The 27850-nt window shown below is 39.3% G+C and overlaps 2 protein-coding genes across 2 annotated transcripts in view; both read right to left on the bottom strand.

Annotated features, from left to right (window-relative positions):
* Positions 1 to 176: 176 nt before the first annotated feature.
* LOC107559518 (sterol regulatory element-binding protein 1-like) lies at positions 177 to 21394 on the bottom strand. The gene is made up of 16 exons (XM_016243378.1): positions 21070 to 21394; positions 16265 to 16768; positions 15581 to 15651; positions 15206 to 15478; positions 14908 to 15022; positions 13737 to 13891; positions 13385 to 13562; positions 12199 to 12383; positions 11843 to 12104; positions 10941 to 11116; positions 8773 to 8902; positions 8335 to 8467; positions 6611 to 6776; positions 3480 to 3662; positions 2872 to 2983; positions 177 to 1448 (listed from the first exon to the last, which is right to left on the bottom strand). The coding sequence occupies exons 1-16, from the start codon at positions 21170 to 21172 to the stop codon at positions 1228 to 1230; spliced, it is 2967 nt and encodes a 988-aa protein (XP_016098864.1). The 5' UTR covers positions 21173 to 21394; the 3' UTR covers positions 177 to 1227.
* A 3599-nt stretch (positions 21395 to 24993) lies between these two features.
* LOC107559525 (TOM1-like protein 2) overlaps positions 24994 to 27850 on the bottom strand; it is a 9966-nt gene continuing 7109 nt past the window's right edge. Inside the window, exons 5-7 of the mRNA XM_016243384.1 lie at positions 27503 to 27562; positions 25607 to 25643; positions 24994 to 25406 (exon numbers count right to left, since the gene is read on the bottom strand). Coding sequence (XP_016098870.1) covers positions 25258 to 25406; positions 25607 to 25643; positions 27503 to 27562 — 246 coding nt within the window. The 3' untranslated portion in view covers positions 24994 to 25257. The remainder of the gene's footprint in view (positions 25407 to 25606; positions 25644 to 27502; positions 27563 to 27850) is intronic.

The following is a 27850-nucleotide window of genomic DNA, read 5'->3' as shown; positions in this document are numbered from 1 at the left end:
GAAATATAATAGATGTGTGAACATGAACAGCTGTCTTTGGAATTGAGATCAAAATCACGTTTTGTTTTCTTTCTGTGCATCTTTGTCGGCGTCGTGTTGTTCTAATGGCCCTTCTGTCCTGGAAAAGCACACAAGTTGGGGAAAAAAAAAAAATCGAGATTACAAACGCAGACCAATTTCATTACAAAAGACTTTTATTTACATTCTTAAGAATAAATCAAACAGAAGATATGCTAAGTGTGCGCCTGCGAGTTTAAACACATTCCGTCTTTGAGACTCGATCGCAAGCACTACAGAGAAGTTAGCGTACAAGTAATGAATGTCATTTGCAAATCTCTGTTACCGCGAACAGAAAACATGTCTAGTAATCAGAGTTCGTGCATAACGGTGACAAGAGATGAAATATAAATATGCAAGAGCTGCAGGCAGATCCTCACATCGCTCTCAAATCTGATCTTTGGATAAAGATGTCCGAGATGATAAAGACTCGATGCAGATGAAATTATTTGGATTCGCTGACTCCAATGGAAGACTGGTTTGGAAACACAAAAGAAACGGTGGATTCAGTGGTATCCACTCACTAAATAGCGCAAATGGACACAAATCCAGTTTTTTTTGTTCTGCTGACTTCAAATGGTTCAATTGCAGCAGCGTGACAAAATGTGCCATCAGACAAATCATAAATACACTTATTTAAAACATACATACAAAGAAAAAGAAGTTTTATAAAGCCTTAAATTTCTCAAATCGATATGCAGAATTCATACCGGATGATAACGTGCTGTAAGCAGGAACTACTTCATTCAGCTGGAGGTCGACATCTCTCAAAGGTGCTAATAAGTAAAGCAAAGCTCTACAATACGTTTCCAACTCAACCACGGAGCAGCGTCCAGTTCACCAAATCACCATCTACTGGCCCGAGTCAGCACTGACAGTGCATCGCTTCACAAAGCCATTCCACGCAATCTCTTCGATTTCTTTTAGGGCAGATAAATAAGTTAAATATTCAATTTCATATCAAAAAGGTCGAGAAAACTCTGCGTTTGGAGGAGGGTCCCGTCACTGCCTCTGCATCTCGTCGCTGGTTTTGAATATGCAGTTATGAATTGTTGGGGAGAGTCTTGGCGTTCTTGGATGACACCGAGGCCTGAAATGAAGAGCGTGTTGATTCTGAGAGATCTTGGGGTGTGTTTGTAAAAGTGCTCTTAAGTGTGTGTGTGTAGGTGGCTAGGTGGAGGTGACGGTCGTTCCGCTGCCTAGTTTGATGATCATCTGCTGGCAGTCGTGGAGGGTGCGTTTGTCTCCTAGCTTCTCCAGCGTCCGGGCGGCGTCCACCAGCATGCCCACCCTCTGGCCCGGAGCTGACAGGAAGGAAGGAGGCAGATAGCGGCACGCCAGCATCACGGCCTCCGCCTGCTCCCGCTGGCCTGGATGCACCTCACACTCCTCTGCGGAAACACACGCACACTGAACGTAAGTAGGCTGCAAAACTAACCGTCGATGGAGGAGCTCGTCTATTGGCTGATAACTTTTAGGAACTGCAGCACAATACATGATTTACATTGATTTGGAATGATGATGTGATTTAGATCAAGCTGGCAGCCTGTGACCGGAAACTTTTTTTTTTTTTTTACACTTACAATAATCATGTTATATGTATTCTATATGTTATATAACATGTTATAAATTAAATATATATTTATATATATACACACACACACATATATACACGCACATATATATATATTTATTTATTTTATTTTTTTGGTTAAATTTAATGGTAGCATTAGAATGGTAGAATTAATATAATATAATTTGTTTTTAAAAGAAGTCTTATCAAGACTGTATTTAATTTATTTATTTATTTAAACAAATGCAAAAAAAACAGCATCATGAAATTTAAATGAAAAATAACTGTTTTGAATATATTTTAAAATGTAATTTCTGTGATGCACGACTGTATTTTCAGCATCATAACTCCAGTCTTCAGCGTCACATGATCTTCAGAAATCAGTATAATATGCTGATCTGCTGCTCGAGAAACATTTCTGATTATTATCAATGTAGAAATGTGATGCATTTCTTTCAGGATTCTTTGATGAATAGAAAGATCAAAAGAACAGCATTTATTTGAAATAGAAGTGTTTTGTAGCATTATAAATGTCTTTACTGTCCCTTTTGATCGATTTAAAGCATCCTTGCTAAATAAAAGTATTCATTTCTAAAAAAAAAAAAAAAATACTGAGCCTAAACTTTTTAACTACAGTGACGATAAAAATAACTAATTGCATATTGAACCTAAACATTTAAAAACTGTTGTTCAAACAAATAATTATTATATGTGACCCTGGAGCACAAAACCAGTCATAAGGGTCAATTTTTCGAAATTGAGAGTTATACATCATCTGAAAGCTGAATAAATAAGCTTTCCATTGATGTATGGTTTGTTAGGATCGGACAATATTTGGCCGAGATACAACTATTTGAAAATCTGGAATCTGAGGGTGCAAAAAAATCTAAATATTGAGAAAATCGTCTTTAAAGTTGTTCAAATGAAGTTCTTAGCAATGCATATTACTAATCAAACATTAAGTTTTGATATATTTATAGTAGGACATTTACAAAATATCTTCATGGAACATGATCTTTACTTAATATCCTAATGGTTTTTGGCATAAAAGAGAAATGTATAATTGTGACCCATACAATGTATTGTTGGCTATTGCTACAAATATCCCCCAGCGACTCAACACTGCTTCTGTGCTGCAGGGACACATATGATGTAATGAATTCTATTCAAATAAAGACATTTAAAACAAATGCTTTCAAAGTGAGACTTGGCAATGCTCTGCGCACACACTGCATGTTCACCTGTTCTGCTTCCAGGCGTGGCGCGGCGGCGCAGACTGCGGTCCAAGAGCTGGTGTGTGCGTGTGGGACTGGCTCCCGCCATCAGCCGAGCTGTGGCTTCATGCAGGAACAACTGCAGAGAGAGAGAAACAGAGCGACTGAGTTATACATGCAAACACATGAACCCACGCTAAATAACCAGCCTGCAGAACAGCAGTTCAACCAAGAAAACAACAGATTCATTCTTCCTTATACAACAAGATTAGTGTGCAAACTGTTTCTGTAATCCGCTTTAAACAGGAACATCTGCCAAAAAAATTCAACCTTTGCAGAATTTGTATGAAGTGTTATTTACAAATGCAAATCAAAAAGATAAACCACTAACAATGGACAATAAATATAATGTAAAAAAAATAAAATAATAATAATACATTACAAAAAGTCTGCATGCAGACTGGGTGGCATTATGGTATATACCACTTGATGGTTATATAAGATTTTGATCACACTGCCTGACCCAGGACAAGTTGAATGCAATAGTTTGCTTAAATAGACAATTTCTTAATTGAATGAACTAGAGACATAAATATGAGCACGTCATGTCTTTAGTGTGGCCTCTGGCCTCTCACCCTGCGCATGGCCGGTCTGAAGCTCTGGGCGAGCTTGCGGAGCGAGCTGAGGTCCTGCTGGAAGCCCTGCAGCTCTGCAGGAGAGGCGGCCGTCGAGGAGCTCTGCTGAGACGCCACCTGCTGCTCCCGCCACACATTAGTACGCGTCACCAACAACAGATCACACAGCAGCAACTGCACCAGCTACAGCACAGACAGAGACACACATCCAATCAGACCGTTTCTTTCATTCCAGAAGGACAGCCTAGAGATGGTTTTCTTTGAGAGCACAAATACCATCCGTGTGCATGTGTCTGTACATGCGTGTGTCCGCGCATGCGTGTCTGCGTGCGTGTGTGTGCGCACGTGCATGCATGTGCATGTGCGTGTGTATGCATGTGTGCGCATGTGCGTTTGTGCATGCATGTGTGCGCATGTGCATGCATGTGTGCGCGTGCATGCATGTGCGTGCGTGTGTATGCATGTGCGTGTGTGTGCGCGTGTATGCATGTGCGTGTATGCATGTGCATGTATGCATGTGTATGTGTGTGTGCGCGTGTATGCATGTGCGTGTGTATGCATGTGCGTGTATGCATGTGCATGTGCGTGTATGCATGTGTGTGTGTGTGTGTGCGCGCGTGTATGCGCATGTGCATGTGTGTGTGCGCGTGTGTATGCATGTGCATGCGTGTGTGTGTATGCATGTATGTGCGTGCGTAACACACAGCAAAAAACAACATGCTCAAATAAAGAACAGTTTGTGTTGTTATACAAATGATGTCTCGACATCTGTTTAATATCATTAAAATTAGGTGCTGCCAAACATTTTTTCCCTCCAAATGTTTAATACTCCGTTCACATATTTTTACATAAATTGACAGTCTAATTAATTGATTAATTAATAAATTAATTAAAATGTAGTTTTCTTTTCTTAAAATGGAACTAAATGCCTCTTGAACAACATTTAATTACTACAATTATACTGAAAGGGAAGAATATACAAACATATTTAGACATAAAAATGTATAAATGTTTTTGGACAGTTTACATTAAATATATTTAATGATAATAATAATAAAACAAATATATAAATAAAACAATAAAATATATTTTATACATGTATAGTTTAATTATCATATAATTGTATTAATATTATTATTAAAATATTACAAATATGAAAACATAATCTGTGTTTTAAAGAAAGACAGCACAAACACACTTGTTTTTTTAACCAAAATACTTGATAAAACAATGATAAAACAACAGATACTAAAATAAAGTATTGTGACACTTTGTGTCAGTGTTGTTATTGTTAACTAAAACTATTAAAAATCACTTTTGTTAATTGAATTAAAGCTAAAACAAAATAAAACAAAAAACTTAAATATGAATAAACAAGAACAATAAATAAGAAAATGGCAGACCAACTGAAATAAGTTTAAATACGAAATTATTGAAAATAAAGCTCAATAGAAATATTAAAAATCTTAAAAAGCACATAAAATTCCTTAAAGCTAAAATTGAAATTGTAAATAGTCCAGAATGTCCAGAAACAACATGATGAACTACTAGCATGACATCTGTGTTAACTCGAGGAGAGCTGACTTCATTCATCAGCCTGGGACCAGTTAGTTAAAAGTAACTAAAAATGTGTGTGTGGTCCAGCTCTGTGTTGCACTGCAGGAACATTGCACAGTTGAGGCACATGCAATGCAACTACAATGCACTACAGCCCTGTCCAAGACAAAACCCACGCGGCGCACTAACCACTCCACATAATAAAGTGAAATGTGTGTATCTACCTTGTCTAATGTGTTGGTGCTGCAGTGTGGGCCGAGATTGAGGCTGTCTCTGAACAGGCCGCTGGCTCTCTCACAGTAGCTGAGGCTGAGCTGGTAGTTCTCTGGTTTGGCCAGCAGAGCACGCACCGCTTTAAAAGTGTTAAGACAGGCTTTGGGCAGTGGACTCCTGCAACACAGACGGGATGCGCTTAGCACAGACTGAGCTGAAAGCAATAACCCCACACTAAACGCACATCACACGCGTGTTATTCCCGGACGTCCAGTGGAAAGATAAATGCGGCTGTGTCACCAAAGAGGAAAAGCCACTCTGATGAGAGCAACTGATAACTGCAGCCGCTTTACAACCAATTTGATCTTTATTTGCTTGTGGTATTACTATTTTTGAAAGTAAATATATCTTGAGAGTGGCATTAGGGGGTGAATTTAACCGCTTTTCCAGGAGAAACCACAATAATAATAATAATAATAATAATGATGATAGTTTTGATATGTATATATAGTTTTAGAGAAAAAAAATCTCTCTCTCTCTATATATACAGTATATATATATATATATATACATACATACATAAATACATACGTATATATATGTATGTATGTATGTCTATATCAATACTGCTTATGTTTGCAAATATATAAATAAAACAATAAAATATATTTTATACATGTATAGTTTAATTATCATATAATTGTATTAATATTATTATTAAAATATTACAAATATGAAAACATAATCTGTGTTTTAAAGAAAGACAGCACAAACACACTTGTTTTTTTAACCAAAATACTTGATAAAACAATGATAAAACAACAGATACTAAAATAAAGTATTGTGACACTTTGTGTCAGTGTTGTTATTGTTAACTAAAACTATTAAAAATCACTTTTGTTAATTGAATTAAAGCTAAAACAAAATAAAACAAAAAACTTAAATATGAATAAACAAGAACAATAAATAAGAAAATGGCAGACCAACTGAAATAAGTTTAAATACGAAATTATTGAAAATAAAGCTCAATAGAAATATTAAAAATCTTAAAAAGCACATAAAATTCCTTAAAGCTAAAATTGAAATTGTAAATAGTCCAGAATGTCCAGAAACAACATGATGAACTACTAGCATGACATCTGTGTTAACTCGAGGAGAGCTGACTTCATTCATCAGCCTGGGACCAGTTAGTTAAAAGTAACTAAAAATGTGTGTGTGGTCCAGCTCTGTGTTGCACTGCAGGAACATTGCACAGTTGAGGCACATGCAATGCAACTACAATGCACTACAGCCCTGTCCAAGACAAAACCCACGCGGCGCACTAACCACTCCACATAATAAAGTGAAATGTGTGTATCTACCTTGTCTAATGTGTTGGTGCTGCAGTGTGGGCCGAGATTGAGGCTGTCTCTGAACAGGCCGCTGGCTCTCTCACAGTAGCTGAGGCTGAGCTGGTAGTTCTCTGGTTTGGCCAGCAGAGCACGCACCGCTTTAAAAGTGTTAAGACAGGCTTTGGGCAGTGGACTCCTGCAACACAGACGGGATGCGCTTAGCACAGACTGAGCTGAAAGCAATAACCCCACACTAAACGCACATCACACGCGTGTTATTCCCGGACGTCCAGTGGAAAGATAAATGCGGCTGTGTCACCAAAGAGGAAAAGCCACTCTGATGAGAGCAACTGATAACTGCAGCCGCTTTACAACCAATTTGATCTTTATTTGCTTGTGGTATTACTATTTTTGAAAGTAAATATATCTTGAGAGTGGCATTAGGGGGTGAATTTAACCGCTTTTCCAGGAGAAACCACAATAATAATAATAATAATAATAATGATGATAGTTTTGATATGTATATATAGTTTTAGAGAAAAAAAATCTCTCTCTCTCTATATATACAGTATATATATATATATATATACATACATACATAAATACATACGTATATATATGTATGTATGTATGTCTATATCAATACTGCTTATGTTTGAATGTAAAATATATATATATATATATATATATATATATATATATATATGTATTTATGTAAAACATTTAAACATTAGCAGTATTGTTTTTAAAGACATTATTATTAAAGAAATTATTAATGGCAGAATAACTGAAATAATAATTTTAGTACTTAAACTTATTTAAAACTAAAACTGAAATTAAAATGAATTAAAGATAAATATTGAAAAATAAATAAATATTTTTTTAAAACCTAACAAATAAAAAAGCGCATAAAATTACAAAAAAAATTAAACATAAAATATAAAGAAATAAAAGCTCATTTAAAACAGAAAAAAATATTTTTTTAATTATACTAAAACAACATTTCTTATCAATGTTGAACAGTTGTGCTGATGAATAGAAAGCTCAAAAGAGCAGCATTTATTTGAAATAGAGATGATTTTAACATTATAAATGTCTTTACATTTTGATCATTTGAAGCATTTAATGCATGCAATTTCTTAAAAAACACACACACACAAAAACTACTTACCGTAAATGTTTGAAAGTTTTTTTTTTGTGTAAATTTTAAATGTGTAGGATTTATAATGTTTTTTATTTTATTTTGTAAATCTAAATATTAAACCATAATTGTGTCCCTGGAGCACAAAAGCAGTGATAAGTCGCTGGGGGATATTTGTAGCAATAGCCAACAATACATTGTATGGGTCACAATTATACATTTCTCTTTTATGCCAAAAATCATTAGGATATTAAGTAAAGATCATGTTCCACGAAGATATTTTGTAAATGTCCTACTGTAAATATATCAAAACTTAATGTTTGATTAGTAATATGCATTGCTAAGAACTTCATTTGGACAACTTTAAAGATGATTTTCTCAATATTTAGATTTTTTTGCACCCTCAGATTCCAGATTTTCAAATAGTTGTATCTCAGCCAAATATTGTTCGATTCTAACAAACCACACGCCAATGGAAAGCTTATTTATTCAGCTTTCAGATGATGTATACATCTCAATTTCAAGAAATTTGACCCTTGTTTTGTGGTCCAGGGTCACATTTTTGAAAGTAAAAATGGCGTGTGTTTCCTGTAGACTGTCACGTGTTACTCACTCAGCGGTCTGAAGGCTGTGTGGCAAGTGCTCCACTGCTGGGTACAACCTCTCTGCCGCCACATCATCTCCCTGGAGCCAATTAATGATCACCACGGCAACCGACGACCACCATTTCGAGTGAGGGTCACATCCTGGAGGTCAAGGACACAGTGGTGATCACACACACACACACACACACACACTCATGAAGTGTCTGTCCTTCATTCTCCCCGCCTAACATCTGCTTGAATGAAAACATGCCGAGATGAACGCAGCGTGATGTGAAAAGTGCTGACCGGAACAGAAAAACTTATTTGAGCTGTACATACACAGCCCAGCAGTGGCCACCCTCTCTGCGGTGACTCGCCTGAAATGCTATTCTCTGAAATCCATCATATGACCCAGGAGTCCCCAAAACAACACTCGGGGTCAAAACAGAAGTGGATTGAGGGCTGACCTGTAACGGTGGCCATGTTTGATCCGATGGCGAAGGACTGTGTTGTGGCTCCTGCTGCGTCTGAGGCGCTGGTGAGTAACTGCAGGTATTCCAGAGAGTCTGCGTATTCACTGTCAAAACACACACACAACTCAGATTAGCACCCCAATCACTATAAAAACTAAGTGATTCAAAAGCAAAGCGTATGTAAAATAAAGTGTCATAAAAGCTTGGCAGCAAAAATCTGTCCAATTAGGCCAGATTTCAGCAGAACACTCTGCTATCTGTAGCACTGATGGACCCACACTACTGACACCAGTAGAGGAACCACTCATTTATATATTAAGTGTGCATTTTCAGTTAACATTTAGATATATATATAGAAGATTTAGCTTTTGTTTAAAAATTATATTATTGTTAAAAATACAGTACTGTTCAAAAGTTTGGGGCCAGTTTGATTTTATTTATTTATTTAAGTTTTTTTCAAAGAAGTCTATTATGTTCACTAAAACTGAATTTATGCAATTAAATCAGACAGACAGACAGACAGACAGACAGATACAGACAGACACAGACAGACAGATAGACACAGACAGACAGAGACAGACACAGACAGACACAGACAGACAGACAGACAGACAGACAGACAGAGACAGATACAGACAGACAGAAACAGATACAGACAGACACAGATCAAAACAGAAGTGGATTGAGGGCTGACCTGTAACGGTGGCCATGTTTGATCCGATGGCGAAGGACTGTGTTGTGGCTCCTGCTGCGTCTGAGGCGCTGGTGAGTAACTGCAGGTATTCCAGAGAGTCTGCGTATTCACTGTCAAAACACACACACAACTCAGATTAGCACCCCAATCACTATAAAAACTAAGTGATTAAAAGCAAAGCGTATGTAAAATAAAGTGTCATAAAAGCTTGGCAGCAAAAATCTGTCCAATTAGGCCAGATTTCAGCAGAACACTCTGCTATCTGTAGCACTGATGGACCCACACTACTGACACCAGTAGAGGAAACACTCATTTACATATTAAGTGTGCATTTTCAGTTAACATTTAGATATATATATAGAAGATTTAGCTTTTGTTTAAAAATTATATTATTGTTAAAAATACAGTACTGTTCAAAAGTTTGGGGCCAGTTTGATTTTATTTATTTATTTAAGTTTTTTTCAAAGAAGTCTATTATGTTCACTAAAACTGAATTTATGCAATTAAATCAGACAGACAGACAGACAGACAGACAGATACAGACAGACACAGACAGATACAGACAGACAGATACAGACAGACACAGACAGACAGACAGACAGACAGACAGAGATACAGACAGACAGACGGAGAGATACAGACAGACAGATACAGACAGACAGATACAGACAGACAGAGAGATACAGAGACAGACAGACAGACAGACACAGACAGACAGATACAGACAGATACAGACAGACACAGACAGAGAGATACAGACAGACGGAGAGATACAGACAGACAGAGAGATACAGACAGACAGAGAGATACAGACAGACACAGAGATACAGACAGACAGACGGAGAGATACAGACAGACAGAGACAGACAGACAGACACAGACAGACAGACAGAGACAGACAGACAGAGACAGACAGACAGAGACAGACAGACAGAGACAGACAGACAGAGACAGACAGACAGAGACAGACAGACAGAGACAGACAGACAGAGACAGACAGACAGAGACAGACAGACAGAGACAGACAGACAGAGACAGACAGACAGAGACAGACAGACAGAGACAGACAGACAGAGACAGACAGACAGACAGATACAGACAGACAGACACAGACAGACAGAGAGATACACAGACACAGACAGACAGACACAGACAGAGACAGACAGACAGACAGACACAGACAGACAGACAGACAGACACAGACAGACAGACAGACAGACACAGACAGACAGACAGAGACAGACAGACAGAAACAGATACAGACAGACAGAAACAGACAGACAGAAACAGATACAGACAGACACAGACAGACAGACAGAGACAGACAGACAGAGACAGATACAGACAGACAGAAACAGATACAGACAGACAGAAACAGACAGACAGAAACAGATACAGACAGACACAGACAGACAGACAGAGACAGACAGACAGAGACAGATACAGACAGACAGAAACAGATACAGACAGACAGAAACGTAGTAAAGTGAAGCAGGCGGGGCAGGCTGGTTTTAACCCGGAGGGCTGCAGACACACAGATTTCAGCCAGCGTGGCAATGGGGAGACAGTCTCCTGCACACTCGGCCAGGTTGAGAGCGCTCAGCACCATGTGGATCGCAGAGAGGTGACTTCCTCCGAGCTTGCCTGCACACCGATCAACATCATGAGCAAATACGACGAATGGCTAGAAGACTTATCATGTGTTGCTAAATGAATATTTACATTTATTAGCCCTAGAAAACCACACTTTTTTTCAAATATATGTGACCCTGCAGCACAAAAGCAGTGTTAAGTCGCTGGGGGATATTTGTAGCAATAGCCAACAATACATTGTATGGGTCAACATTATAGAATTTTCTTTTATGCCAAAAATCATTAGGATATTAAGTAAAGATCATGTTCCATGAAGATATTTAGTAAATTTCCTACTGTAAATATATCAAAACTTAATGTTTGATTAGTAATATGCATTGCTAAGAACTTCATTTGGACAACTTTAAAGATGATTTTCTCAATATTTAGATTTTTTTTTTCAGATTCCAGATTTTCAAATAGTTGTATCTCGACCAAATATTGTCCTGTCCTAACAAACCATACATCAATGGAAAGCTTATTTATTCAGCTTTCAGATGATGCATAAATCTCAATTTCGAAAAATTGACCCTTATGACTGGTTTTGTGTTCCAGGGTCACATATTGGCCGTCATATGCTTGTGTGGATATATGCATGCATTCATTATTATTTTTACTATGGTGAACTAATGAGCGAAATCCGACAGTCGTATGTGAATGCCAGAGACCGTAAAAAGGCGGCCTAACAGTTGCTCTTCACAAGTTTGCCTGATTCCTCTATATGCTACAGTGACTTACCGGTCATGTGGAGTTGGTGTAGACGGTGGTAGACCAAGGCTGCATCGCGGCAGCTCTTGCGGGCATCTTCCTGTAGGGGGCGGTTGGAACGGAGGACTCCGGCACGGATGGCTAGCCAGCGGCCCACCCACAGCCTCTGCAGACACAGACGCATGGCGGACCACAGCACCGCACAGGTCAGGTCCAGCTGAGACGTGGGCAGTGGACGACCAAGAGCTTTGAGGCACGTCCAGAGGTTCTGAGAGGCCTGAGCAAAGTCTCCCTGCAGAAAAACATTAGAGAAACGGCTATCAGATGTGTCGGTGAAATCTGACCTCCAGAGCAATCACAGATGAGTGCAAGAAAGCGGTTTATACCCTGGCTAGATCCAGATCGGCCTGCTTGCGGTGTCTCCAGAAGAGGACAGATGATTCTGAGTGGGGTCTGGTCACAGGTTCTCCATACACGAGCAGGCGGATCAAAACTCCAGCGACTAGAACACCGTTCAACAGCCACACCAGAAGAGTGGGCAACATCCAATCCATCCAGCCCCAAGACTCAGCTACACGCATGAAAACCAGATTGGATCGTTACCATTAAGACTGGGATGGGATGCTACTCTGAACATATAATAAAATAAAAATTCCCCAAAAAATGATGGATTGTCCATTAGCACTATAAACACATGATGTCTGTTTCATTCATACTGGAATACGCCCTCGCACAGAAAATCCACAGTCACAGAAGTAGAGCACTCAGGACCCTCCAGGAAATCCCTTATATGGACAAAGGCATGGCTATTATACTTGTAACTGAGTAAACAGAACATATACACGTTTTGAATGATAAAACAAAGACAATAAACACTCGACTGAGACACTATAGTTTATCTGTGTTATTCAAGCCATCTGGTATTTTCATAATAATTACATATATTTATAATCCATTGCTAATCGATGCATTCTTAATCTTTTTAAAGTAGCGTATGGAACATATTTTCTGCCTCATTCTGTGACAAGAAGCCTCATCAGATCCCAAAAGGAAGCATGTGACTGGTGTTGTGGAGTAAAAATGTTATAATGTTCTCTTTTGTTGGACAACAGGTTTAGAAAAGTGAATACTAGGGAGGTTTAGCTTTAGGCATTTTAATTTAAGCGTGTTTAGCTTCGTTAACAGAAGGCTACCTGCTGCCGTCAGAGCAAGTGTAATTACTGCTTTCACGCGCTCCTCCGATGCTCTCGTTTCCCGAGCTGTGCTTTTAAGTCGGAATGTGGAAACAACATGGACACGCTCGTTACTACAAAGATGTGTTGGATTTGTATTATTAGAGCTTTCCGACTTGAGTTCACGTCGGGAAATTATTTTTCATGTGTGCACCGCAGTGATGATGCTTCTTACGTCCGTTTTGGAAAACCAGAGGACAAATATTTCAATCGATCGCTCAGGCATGGCACCGAAATAAGACACCGAATCTGCATTCGGATTCGGTTCTAATACATAGCGGTTACATAGGTACCGGTGCCATATTGGAACCAGGTTTTGGTACACAACCCTAATTAGCACCTGCTTCTGGCACTGCCAGTGGACTCCTTCCTGTGTGTCCAGACACAGTCGTCCCAGAGCTGCTCCAGCTGCCACACAGCAGGGACGCCAGCGGGTTAAAGGACAAGAAGAGCATGGTGAAGGCACACAGAGCCATGCGAGAGCGGTCCAGCATTCCTCCAGCCCTCTCAACCACAGGCTAATAGAGAGAACGGGAAACAGAAATTGGAGTTAGATCATTACATTATGATTCTTCCAAGTCCTTGACCTCAAGCAATCGAATTATCCAGCACACACTAACACATACAATTACTTCACGGCCGAGGCCAATTCATTAAAGGCATGATAGGAGCTCTGGAAGAGTTTCTGCTACCTTGTTGTCTTCTTCCATCGAGCTGTCCGGCTCCGAGTCGCTGCCGTGGTGGGAGAAAGGGCCGCTGGATTGAGGCGAGCCGACGTCTGATGCTGGAGGGGTGGGGATTTCTGGCTTCATGTCCACCTCCATGATCACAAGGTCCTTCAGAGACTCTGAGGAGGAGACGCGACAGGTCAATGCAAAGACAACCACGCTCCACTGGTGAAAAACAAACTTAAGTAATGCACTTCAAATCTTAAAAGTATACTAAAAAAAAAAACTGCACTTGCAGATAATATATCCCTGGAATAAAAAGCCATTTAAGTGTACTTAAAGAGAGACATCTGCATGACTAGTAAACTTTTAAAAAGTGCACTTTTTATGTCAAATTAGAGGTTTTACTTAAAAGTACATTCTAAATCATTATATTTATCATCTCTTGGCATGCTTTAAAGTACACTTATTATGATGTTGATTTGCATACTGAAGCACATGTAGAGCACTTGATTATCACAACTTCGTCATTATAAATGTGTAATTACAAATATATTGAAATACGTGACAGACATGTTTCAACAGAAGGACAATGATTGGCAGTACCGTCGGCAACACGCTTTAACTATACGTGACCCTGGACCACAAAACCAGTCATACGGGTCAATTATTTTAAATTGAATTTGATAATTATACATCAATGGAAAGCTTATTTATTCAGCTTTCATATGATGTATGGTTTGTTAGGATAGGAGGACAATATTTGGTCGAGATACAACTATTTGAGAATCTGAGGGTGCAAAAAAAATCTAAATATTGAGAAAATCATCTTTAAAGTTGTCCAAATGAAGTTCTTAGCAATGCATATTACTAATCAAACATTAAGTTTTGATATATTTACGGTAGGACATTTACAAAACATCTTCATGGAACATGATCTTTACTTAATATCCTAATGATTTTTGGCATAAAAGAGAAATGTATAATTGTGACCCATACAATGTATTGTTGGCTATTGCTACAAATATCCCCCAGCGACTCAACACTGCTTTTGTGCTGCAGGCTCACATATAATCAACAGAAGTAATTATGAATTACATATAAAGATGCACTTAAGTGGGTCAAAAAGCACCCTAAAATTCAACTTATATTAAATCAAATCATTGCATTTAATATAAATTTAAACTGAACTTACTGTTCTTCTGAATGGACATTTTGAGTGTCATGTTCTCCTGCTTTAGTTTTTGGTTGGACTGCTGAAGGTAGCGAATGTAGTCAATGGCTTTCTTCAACACGGACGACTTATTGAGCTGAATAAGAGAGAAGTTCATCTTATAATGATGTTAAAGACATCTAGGTAAGATAAGAGCTACAAAATCTACTTCGGTTAGCTCATACCATCTGGTTAAAGTTTTCTAATGAATTTCAAGGGTCACTACATGGGGACTAAATAACTAGATATGTAATAAGGTTTTGACAGACTATGAGCCCACCTTAGCCTCTGTCCCAGCCACCAGGTCTTTGAGCTCAATGATCTTGTCGTTAATGGAGGAGCGGTAGCGTTTTTCAATGGCGTTATGGGCCGTGCGTTTCTCGCCCTTATGCGGCAGGCCGCCTAGTTTCCCGCTGATGGTGATGCGACTGATGGGCAGTTTCTCTGTGTCCACCATCAGTGGGACGGTGGTCAGGATGGTGCCTCCACTCATCAGTGCCTGAGACAAGAGATGTACAGATCCACAAAATAAAAAAACGGGGGCATTTGGGAACTTTTCAATTAAATATAAAAATTAAACTTATTTTATTACCTTTGACAAGATTTAAATTTGACCCTGAATATGTGACCCCGAATGTGGGCTGGGCAGCTTTACACACGAGCACAATGTATGGTAAAAGGTCACTGGGTTTCCAGGACTGACAACAGTGACTTCACCGTCTGCACCTTGAACTCAAATTGCCTTTTCATAACAGATTACAGCTACCTGAAGAGAACGGCTGGCATATCACTGATCAAAGGTGATGGATTTTATAGTCTTAGTAATGCAATCATGTTGGAGTTAGATCGATGACAGCATTTGATCTAGTTACTATAAAGTTTTTCACGAGTCAAACTGACTGAATGAGTTTCAGTTGAAAGTAGGGATGTAACGATTCACTCAACTCACGATTCACGATTATTATTTTTTTACAAAATGAGATTTAAGACAAATTATAAATTAAATATGGATGGAAAAACATGTTGCCATGACTTGGAGCATGTTTATAAAACAGCAATGTAGTAAAAAATGGAAAAGTGTACGGACGACAATGATTTCTGTTCGCACGGATCCGTGCCTATAGACCGGGCACTAATATGCATGCGAAGGATGTCACGGTTTTTGTAGTTTACATGGACCATTAACGATATCGTTTTCAAAACCAGTTTTAATTTTCAGGCCCCCAAAATGCTGTTGTCGTGTAAAGGAATGGCTAAAATGCAAACTTTTTTTTTTGTTGTTGGTGTCATGTAAACACCTTCTTATTGATTATATAATTTTTTAGGTAATACAACGTACCTGTATAGCTGTTCTGGTTGGTGTAAGTGACCACGGGCTGCTGCTGCTGTGGTTGGGGTGTTGGTGAGCTGAAGAGGGCCTGCTGGGTCGCGCCGAACACAGGGCTCTTCCCGGCCGGGGCAGCTTGGCTCGGGGCCGGCGGGGTGGAAGGGTGGAGGCTGGGAGATGGAGCAGGCTGAGCTTTGGGCTGCGTGGTCTGCAGTGTGGCGGGGTTTGCGGGGGTGGAGGTCACCTGTGCCAGAGGAGACTGCTGGAAAGTGGGAGGATGAAACACCTTGTCCGGGATGGAGGAGCTGCGGGTGATGGGGGGGCCCAGCAGGGCATCCAGGTGTGGGCTGCTGCTGAGGATGGAGGAGGTGTTGGTGGGCGTAGAAGAGGCGGGTTGAGGAGAGGAAGGGCTGGAGCGGGGCAGGACTGAGAGGTCCTGCGAGGGAGCAGGAAATGGAGCGTGATCGAACAGCCCTCCAAACTCCATGTCCTGGTGGTTGATAAGCTGGAGCATATCTGTTAAAACATGAAAATAGAGACGGATATAGTGAGCAATGGGATCCTCCAAGCATACAACTGATCGGTTTGATTCCCAGGGAACGCATAAACTTAATTAGATGTACTGTCAAAAAGTGTGTGTTTGACATCACTGTAATAAAACAATGACGTTATCACCCAGATTAATCCAATCCTTCCAATTAGGGCTGCACGATTATGACAAAAATCATAATTGTCGATTATTCCCTTGAAATTGTCATTGCGATTATTAATTACGATCATCACAATTTACACTGAATGATGTTTATACCATTGTTTGAAGCAACCGCGTGCCGTATTTTTAGATGAAAATAAACAAGCTGAAAACCCTTAGTGCTTTTCTATATTATTAAGCCTCAAATGGCATCTATTCATCGGATTGGTTTCTTCTTTAAATAAAAAAAAGGTAAAATATGAATGGTATTATAGTGTTATACTAAAATTAAAACAATGGAAAAACCCTTAAGATAACTCGCAGAAAGAAAAAAACATCTTAAGCACGCAGAATAACATAAGTGGACTTTAAACGATTAATTGCCGCTTTGAACGATTACATAATTGTGACATTCGTAATTGTAATCGCGATTAAAAATGTGATTAATTGTGCAGCCCTAATGACTGAAACTATAAAATAACATAGGATTTCTTAGTACATTACAAATGGATTTATGCCACCTGATGAAAATGAAATGAAAAAACTGTGTGATGTATTTCATGGCTTGGGGATCATCTATGTCAGTGTTACTCATTATGCGGCTCGCCAAGCTTTAATGTGTGGCTCGCATGGCAGATGGCAGTAAATAATGCGATGATATGATCAATACAGATATTTAATAAAAACATTAAAAACAAGCAGGGCTAAAACTAAGCCATTAAAAAAAACTCACACCATGTCTACACTTGACGCGAGCGTCGTGGTGCGACGCGACAAAAGACAATAGAACACATTATAATCATGGCCCTATGATTTCTGCGATGCGGAAAACGCGGATGCAATTGCGGAGTCCAGTCATAAAAACAGAATTTACTGTATAACGCGGAATATCACGGAATTTGTCAAAGTTTGGGTGAATAAATCAAAAGTACGTAGGTCATTACACTTAAATCAAATCGCAATATTGACTGGTATCTGTAAATATTAAGCTGCAAAAATACCATTTAAATATGCATGTCTCTTTATGAATGAATGGCACAGACGCGCGGTTTCCTTTACTACACACATACTGAAGCGCGCAGTGCTTTCAGCGTCTGCGGTCTCGCTAAAGGAGAACATAATTACATGAACAACAGTCAGTGTCTGCTCTATTATAAATAATTTATATTTTTAAAATACCCAAAACAGCGGAATTACAAGATGGACATATAGACTAGAAAGATATTTAAACTTGCTCTGCCCTTACGTCCATGACATTGACTCACTGCCGAGTTGTTTTGGCAATCTTTCCAGCTCTTAACGCCGAGTGTGCTCTTATGGTTTGATACACGATGGGCTAATGTAGAAGCAAATAACTTTAAATAAATCACTTCTAAAAATAAACCCCTTTGTATTGCATTGCATATTGCATGTTCAGGGATGACAGATTGAGAAGCAGACATGCTATTTATGACTGGATGTAACTTCTCATACTTTGCAGTAAAAGTGGCTCTCTATTAACTTTGTCCTATAAGTGCGGCTCTCGTGAAACAACAGTGATGTGCTGGCTAGAGTAAAAGTTGTCAAAATAAACTTTTAGCAGATGAACTACCATTCACAAAGTCTGAGATTGGTAATATATTGTAATATTTTAGGAAGAAGTCTCTTATGCTCACCAAGACAGCATTTATTTGATCAAAAATACAGTAAAAACAGCAATACTGTGAAATATTATTACAATTTAAAATAAGTGTTTTCTATTTCAGTGTAATTTATTCCTGTGAGGCCAAGCTGAATTTTCAGCAGCATTTCTCCAGTCATCAAGATTTACTTAATGAATAAAAAGCTCAAAACAACAGCATTTATTTGAAAAGGAATTATTTTGTAACATTATAAATGTCTTTACGGTCACTTTTTTAAAAATCAACTCAATCCATCCTTTCTGAATAAAAGTACCAAAAAAAACAAAACAAAAAAACTCACTTCTGGGAAAAATTGACCAGAAATACTGATGACTCATCTTGCCCGCATTTCTGTCCGACAAAATGTTCTTAAAACCCCCCGCCTTGCTAGAAATAGCATGTAGCACATCATCTTGGCACATAATAAGAACACAATGCATTTTATTTTCTTTCCAAACCATGAATTGTTTGCAAAGGAAATGTTTTGAATTCAGTTATTTTAAAAACATCTTCACTGCTTTCTTTTTATTCACTGGTGGTTTTACCAGGCTATGAAATCAACTGAAGCTTATTGGCTATTAAAATAAGGCACGTATATGCCCTGTCCTGGCTTCCTGATGTAGAAACATGTCAAAAAGGAAAAAAAGTACTTGATAGGGCTGCACGATAAATCAAAATGGAATGGAGATCGCGATTAGGCAGAAGCTGTGATTGTCGTGCGTATCTTTCAGTGAAGCACGGTTCTGTGATCAGCAGTAAATCTCCATCCGAAGGCCAGAGAAACTCCAAATACTCCTCGCAGAAGAAACCCAGAAAATGCCTATCGCTGCGGCTGAATAAACAGAAGAAACTGCTTTCATTCAGCGTGACTAATAAACACACGACTACCGCAATATACGGTTTATCTGAGTTCTTATTATTATCATTTTCATTAAAATTACGTATATTTATAATGCAATGCCTTTATCACTGTTTAAATACTATGAAATATGTTGCGTGCCTTATTCTGTGTAAGAAGCCACGTCATCTCACAGAAGGATTTATTTCAAACACTCGACTGACGTTATGAAGTGAGTTTGGAGTAAAAATATGTATTAAATGTGGTATTTTCACATGCTTTCAGATGGAGCAGCATTTACTACACAGAGCCGTAGTTCACCGAGAAGCTACGCAAACAGCTTTCATAATCGTGAACGATTTCATTATCGCGCGATTATATCGTCTGTGATTTTTTTTGCGTAGCTTGCCAGTAAACTACGGCTCTGTGTATTAAATGCTGCTCCATCTGAAAGCACGTGATGCTGATTTACTGCTGATCACAGAACCGGCTTTACCGACAAAATGTGCATGACAATCACATTCGATTAATCGCACAGACCTACCTAGTACTTCACAATATCTTTTTGTGGGGTTTTGTTTTTGCTAATTATATGACGGTCCCATATATTTGAACATTTATTTAAATTAGCCTTCTTTTTTTTTTATGTGAAATGTACTTGGCCACAACTATGATCATTCGTCCATGAATATTCAAGAAATGCTTTAAATTAACTTGAACATGAACACAGTTGCATTTACCTCTATATAATTCTTCCCTATTCTGTCTCCATCTTGCTGATCTTACAGACTTACCAAAAAAAAATAGATGCAAAGGCTTTGTGTTTCATTTTCTACAAAGACCTTTCAATTTGACTGAGGTGTTTGTTTTTTAAAAAAAACCTTTATCACAAAAGTATGGGGGGAAAAACACTATTTCAAAACCTCAAAATGCGTTTTTGCATAGATCTAACCCCATATACCATCAGAGCGCTCCAGTGTGCACAACCGTGTGTTTGTATGAGGTGACCGCGCTCAGCCAATCAGAGGCCTAGAAAGCGCCTCGCTATGCGAGGTTACTATCGGACAGCGTCCGCTTCAGCGCAGGGCTACTGTCGGTCACTTCACTATATCCACTGCACCATTCATAACCTCTATACTAAAGCCTACAATAACGCAAAGCATGCAAACGCACACTCTGAAGATAATATATATATATTTAAAAACACATTTTGCTGTGAGAAACAGAATCGACGCCGTTTTACGTGCTTAGGATGATAACTTGTGAGTTATATATAACGCAGCTGTGCTGGGAGCTCAGAACATGTCCGAGAGTAACCTCGCGTGACGTCACAGGCTGGAGGGGGCGGGGCTTCTGCTGCTGTCCACAGACACCCTGCGTTTATTTCCGATTTCATGAAGTCTAGCATACAAAGCAACAATAACCACGCTGTCAGCATGTTTAAAAGGGGATGCGGTTGATTCTGAGCAAAACAAGCCTCCTATAGGATGACACCGTGGTTAGATATGACAAATAAGTTTGAACATAAACACACAGGCGTATGAGTCTGACAGCACCAGATGTAAACACGCATCGGTCCCTCAGCTACTCCGTCCAGCGCCGCGAGTGTAAACAAACGATCTCTTACCGTCGATGTCATTGAGCAGAGCCGTGTCAATATCACTCGGGTCGTGAAAAGACAAGCTGGAGGCCAGGGTGTCCAGCGACGGGTCGTCAAAAGACAGGTTCATGGTCCTCAAGCGCTCGTTCAAAGGTATTCGACACCCAGCGTTACTCCACCGAGAACTTCTAGCACTTGTCGGGAGAGCAAACGTTCGCGGACATTTACCGGCTGCGTAACTCTCGACAAATTCAACTTTGGTGCTGATTCTGTCTACTGGCTGCTCGCGTTCGTCTCCATGCTGCCGCACAAGGCAAAGTTGACTTGAGAGTTTGCTTTGCACATTAGCATGCTAGCAGACCGCCGTGGGTGATTGACACGCCGCCCGACCAATCAGAACTCGCTCTTGAAGCGCAAGCGATGACGCGCGCATCTCGGTACGGCCACTCAAGTGTACTGCGATCTGAAGCGCTGGACAGATACACAACTGTAATTGAAGTCACTTATTCGAGATTGACTTTTTACTGTAGTTTGAGTATGTTTTGGATTGTTATTATCATTTTTGTTGCCGTTTTTTTTTACATATATTATTTTTATTTCAAGCATTTAAATGTTTTAAAGGCGTTCGTCGGCTATTTAAGTAGGTTAGTAGTTACACTGACCAGTTTAATTAATACGCTGACAGTCGATTTGTGTTAAAAGAGTATAAGCATTCAATATATTCTTAATGTGAAGTGCCGAATAAACAGCCCGTTTTTTGTTTACAAAATCTCGGTCGGTGGTGGGCTTGTCTCCGTCAGCCAATCAGAGTTAAGCCGAGGTGGGCGCTGGGCGATCAAGTTAGGTTGAGCCGCAGCGATGACGCCGCCTGTAGAACCAGAGAAACCGACCAATAGGGAGTCCGAGAGCGAGTGGGCTGATATGACGACACACGTGTGGCTCCGTGATTACATCATGTGTTTCTCTACACAACTGTAATTGAAGTCACTTATTCGAGATTGACTTTTTACTGTAGTTTGAGTATGTTTTGGATTGTTATTATCATTTTTGTTGCCGTTTTTTTTTACATATATTATTTTTATTTCAAGCATTTAAATGTTTTAAAAGCGTTCGTCGGCTATTTAAGTAGGTTAGTAGTTACACTGACCTGTTTAATTAATACGCTGACAGTCGATTTGTGTTAAAAGAGTATAAGCATTCAATATATTCTTAATGTGAAGTGCCGAATAAACAGCCCGTTTTTTGTTTACAAAATCTCGGTCGGTGGTGGGCTTGTCTCCGTCAGCCAATCAGAGTTAAGCAGAGGTGGGCGCTGGGCGATCATGTTAGGTTGAGCCGCAGCGATGACGCCGCCTGTAGAACCAGAGAAACCGACCAATAGGGAGTCCGAGAGCGAGTGGGCTGATATGACGACACACGTGTGGCTCCGTGATTACATCATGTGTTTCTCATAGAATGAGTTTTATTGCCAGGTATGTTTACACATACGAGGAATTAGTTTTCATGACAGAAGCTCCACAGTGTAACAGAATGACAGCGACAGAACAAAAACACAGATAATAAAAAATTGAACTTCTTTTGGACTGATGCATGCAACACCCGCTGACTGCCATTAAACAGCTTGAAAGATCAAAGACAATTTTTAATATAACTCCGACTGGATTCGTCTGAAAGAAGAGAGTCATATACACCTAGGATGCCTCGGGGGCGAGTAAAACACAGCCCAATTTTAATTTTTGCCTGAACTAACCCTTTAAGAGGCAGGCTGAGAAATGGTTCATTATTTTGCTGTAAAAATAAGTCAAGGTCCTTTTTTCCCTCAAAATAACGGCTATAATAGAATATTTTATAGATAAGCTTGCTAAAATGAATCACGCAGGAAAATGTTTGCACTAAGCAAATTAATCACTTTAATAAAATAGTTTGGATTAAACAATAAATCTGGCCGTAGGAAATCGTCATTATTCTAAAAATACATTTAAGACGTTATGAGATAAATACTTTTAATGTCACATGGCGACATTCATTTAAGCAGTTCATCCAAACAATGATGAACGCAGAGCAAGATATCACTAACAGGTCTTTCTCACAAGTACTTAAAGGCTGGAAACAAAACCAGATATTAAAGTCTTTGGAGATCAACATTAATCTGTCTGTTATTACATTATGGCAGAACAAATATAGCCATCTTTCAAATTGCACTGGTTTAAGAAATCAGACCGTTATTGATTTCTGAACATGCTGCAATTTCATTTCAATCAAACCCACAGTGACTTGTGCCTCATTTGCAAGTTAAGCATTCGGCCCTCCAGTGTTTGAACGGCTGGTTTACTGATTTAGGGGGAGGCTCGCAACAGGTTTGATTAGCTGGCAACAACATTTAAGCCCCTCCCATCATTAGACGCTTAACATTTGAGGTCTGAGAGTGTAAAATGCATCATGCTTGATCTAGCTGTGTTTACTCTATATACAGAGTAAACGTTCCTCACGTTATTGGAAGATCGCAGTGCAACATTTAGCATGATTTAATTTTACACGGACTGGAATGAAAACCACCGGTGATCCTGCAAAACCTGACGTCACATGGAATAGAATCTTTCATGACAAACATTTACATTTTACGCCAAAGTTAATACAATTACTATACACACACTTTCCTACTGTATATACACATTTTTGTCTACGTATGGATACATATTTTACAAATGCCTTTAGGCTAATATAATTCTTGGTTAGGTCTAGCAAAATAGGACAAAGTAAAATATCCATTCATTTCCGATCTTTACTTGCCAAATGTGTCGGTTTTTGCAAGCTGAAATCAATCCTTAAACAGGAATCTGACAGAAAGATGCAGCAAGTGGGTGAATCTTACGAAGAAATGTGTCATATTTCATATACCCCGAAAACAAAAGATGTCAGAAATGGTATATTGTATCAAGCAGATGAAACCTATTTTTGGCGAACGAAGCCAAATTTCTATCCCGGTTTAAATATGTAGAGTCTACAGGTACGCTAGAGGTTTAGGAGTAAACTATAACAAATAAAAAAAATGTAGGTAAATTGCTCTGAAAAGTGCTGGTGTGAACACATTTTTAAGAGTATAACTTGTTTGGGTAATTAATTACATTTTTTAAAAACGTTTTTGAAAGACGTCAAAAGACCGCATTTATTTGATCAGAAATACAATAAATCGGTAACATTGTGAAATCGTATCACACTTTAAAAATGACTTTCTATTTGAATGTATTTTCAAATGTAATGTATGTCTTCGGAAATCATTCTAATGTGCTACGGAAGAGGATTAGGGCCAAGCAATAATAAAAAAAAATAAAACCGTCTCGAGATTAAAGTCATTATAACGCAAGATTAAACGCGCAGTTTTTCGAGGAAACAAAATGTTGAGAGTAAACTCATTCGATTTCGAGAAAGTCGCTTTGGAAAGAGTCTACTAAAGCAATAAGCCCAGAGAAGCCGTGGTTTACAGTGAATATATAACAGCTAAGAGTGCCTAAAACCCCCTTAGCTGTTATAAATTCACTGTAAACCACAGCTTCACGGGGGTTACTGCTTTTATAAAACGGTTACTCCATATACGTAGTAAGGTTTCACAAAATAAAACAGAGCAAATAAAGTGTAATGATATTAATAAACACAGTATTCTTCCACCAAACAATGTAGCTCCTCAGAAACAGTTGTGGTTGCTACAAAGTGGTTGCCGAGCAACACACAAACTTAAACAAAGGTGTGTTACTTTGTAGCGTCATTTACAACAGCTTCGAACGCGGCTCAGCCAATCAGAGTCAAGCACTGGAACTCTCCGCTTTATCGACGGAAAGCACGTTTTTATTCGTCTGTCTTTGGTAATTCGCACATGATGATTGTATGAGAATGTAGCCACTTTGCTTCAACAGACTGAGTCACAATCCATAGCTGACTCAGATCCGGCCCGCGTGAATACCTCTCAGAACGGCCAACTTTAAGAGCGTTAGTTCATTAATGAGCGATAAATACGAAACCAATCGGCTCCATTCGACAGGAGTGAAACCAACGAGCTCTCTAAAGAGAATTATTTTGGCTACATGTTTGCTTCAGCCATGGCTTGACTGCACCGTTCAGCTCAAAGGTTATAGCTGTCATGAAGCTGGATTCTCACAGTGCTCTATCAGTAACAGCAAGCGTTTGGAAGGGAGTGTGATCATCTGTCCCGTCACGGGTCTACAAGGCAAAGAGATTGTCCTCCGTCTGCTGTGTCGTCCTGCGGTTGCTGCTAGACGTGCTCGCGGGAGGTCTGGGCCCTCCAGCATGGGCCAACGGTAAAGCCTCGTCTGCACTTTTGGCCCGCTCCTCTAAGAACTTGTCGAACTCTAAAGAGACATCAGGAGAACAACGGTCAACTGCATTCACGAGGTTAACCCTGTAAATGGATCCGTGAAGATTGTGTACAACAGGTTTCATGTTGATAACTTAGAAATCAGATATGATACAGTGGGCTTTATAGAGTTATGTATGTATGTACGGAATGTAACACTGAAGAGCTGGACATACGGGTAAATCCACACTGTACCTTTACTCGTGACTCCTTCCTCGGCCTCTTCACCCTTCTGTTTAAAGAAGTAAAGAGAATAAAATGATTAACACATCAGACCAGTACGTTTTATTACTTGTACGCCACGTTGAGAATGAACAACTACTTACCATTCAGCTGGAAAACCACTTTACAATGTGACTTTTTATAATATTTACGTATGCATTTTCCCTGTTATTTATGACAATAGATCAGTGTTGGGGACGTAATGACGTTAACTTAAGTGTAACAAAAAATAGTCTAATTTTTTTTTTTCTGTAGCGTGCTACTGAATTTAGTGATAATACCTTGGACCTAAACAGAACTGCAAGAACTGAACATTTTAATTTCAATTTCTTACAAATTCTGAATAAATACTGTGTCTTACAAAGGTATTATCACTAAATCAGTATTGGCTATTTAAAACAAAAAACAACGTAACAAATTCTGAATCCCGGCAGTTTGCGTCAAAGTAACTTCCCCAACACTTGACTTCCACAAACTACACAGTTATTTGAATATCAGTACAAACACTAGGGGTGTGCCATATCATACCGGCCACGATAACACCGGTATAAATGTTTACATGATAAAAAAAGTGTCATATCGCGATATCAATGATATAGCGACACAATGACATATGGCACATTTACGTTCCCTAGCACACACAACAACAACACCACCACAAACCCAACAGGTGTGTTCAACTTGAAGCAGCGCTGCGCAGACTGAGCGGTTCTAGAGCATATTCGAGCGCACACTCTTAAGCCCGGTTCCCACCAAGGACGATAACTATAAAGATAGCGATAAAGATATAGTTCTCAATATTAAAGAATAGGAGAGTCCACACCACAACTATAACGAGAAAGGCACAGAGAAACGATATTGTTGGAATCACTTTCAAAACTATTTTTCTCCAGCTGATGAACGATACAAACATTGACAGCCAATCAGAATCCATCCTGCTGTAAGGAGCTCGAGAATTTAAAGCGGCAGACGCGCGTGCGCTTAGAATAAACAGACGATATCGTTCGCTGGTGTGGACGCTAATATCGTTATCTTTATAGTTATCGTTCTTGGTGTGAATGGGGCTTTACCATCAAAAATAGGTGAGGTGCCTATCTTTAGCGAAGCAATGCAGAGAGCCGCTTCTGAAACATGCCGCGGCGCAGCTGGTGTAAACACAAGCATTGACTAGAGTGGCCGCGATCAGTTCCGGTGGCCATGTCGGAGCCATAATGCGTCGCATACGCGTGCAGTGTAAATAAAGGGTAATAAGGTGTAAATAAGGGGTATTTTGACGTCATACACTGATCGGTCTGCTTCAAGTCGAACACACAGCTGCTGCTGCCACCTTATGACAATAGATTTACACTTTGAATTAGGAAGTCTGTCATCAATGAGAGTAGCTCATTGGAAAAGGATGGAAAATGCCCTTTATTTTGTTTGCACTAATAAATGCTACCGCCTGCCAACTGCAATCACCAATAAAACGTTGTTCCATTTTTTTTTTTATATCGTCATAAATATCGTCATCGCAAATATTCTTGAAATATCGTGATATGATTTTTAGGCTATATCGCCCACCCCTAACAAACACAACAATAACCAACTCCGCAAGATGACATAACATTCAACAACATCGCACTCATTACAACTCCAACAACACAGGCTGGAGCTTTACGGACATCTTAAATTGTTAATTGATCCCTAGTTAATGTTCATTAGGATCTGAATGAGTGGCATATGGTGGACTCACAACATGACTGGTGGAAATAAAAAAATAAAACAAATTCCAAAATAGAACCAAACAGGCTTGGTTAAATGAAAGTGAGTACATGAAGTTACCATGGAAACAAAGACAAAGAGAATGAAATCAAGGTAAAGAAGCCTCACCACCTCGGCACAGAGCCACTCCTCAATGTCATCCATGACAGAGGACTGCGATACGGGGATCTATGGAGCAAAGCCGTGGACAAACCAAAGACCCCCAAAGCCATGAAAGAACAAAAACACAAACAATAAAATCACTAGAAGGTCTGAGAGGAAAATAACAACAACAGATAAAATGAAAAAAAACAACAACACACATACACACACACACACACAAACACGCACACACTCTCACACACGCACACACACACACACCCACACAAACTCGCACACACACACACACACTCTCACACACACTCACACACACACACACTCACACAAACACACACACAAACACACTTACACAAACAC

Source organism: Sinocyclocheilus grahami, unplaced genomic scaffold, assembly GCF_001515645.1.
Source record: "Sinocyclocheilus grahami isolate Dianchi unplaced genomic scaffold, SAMN03320097.WGS_v1.1 scaffold689.1, whole genome shotgun sequence".
Taxonomy (NCBI): Eukaryota; Metazoa; Chordata; class Actinopteri; order Cypriniformes; family Cyprinidae; genus Sinocyclocheilus; species Sinocyclocheilus grahami.
This window is presented reverse-complemented; position numbering and strand designations above follow the sequence as displayed.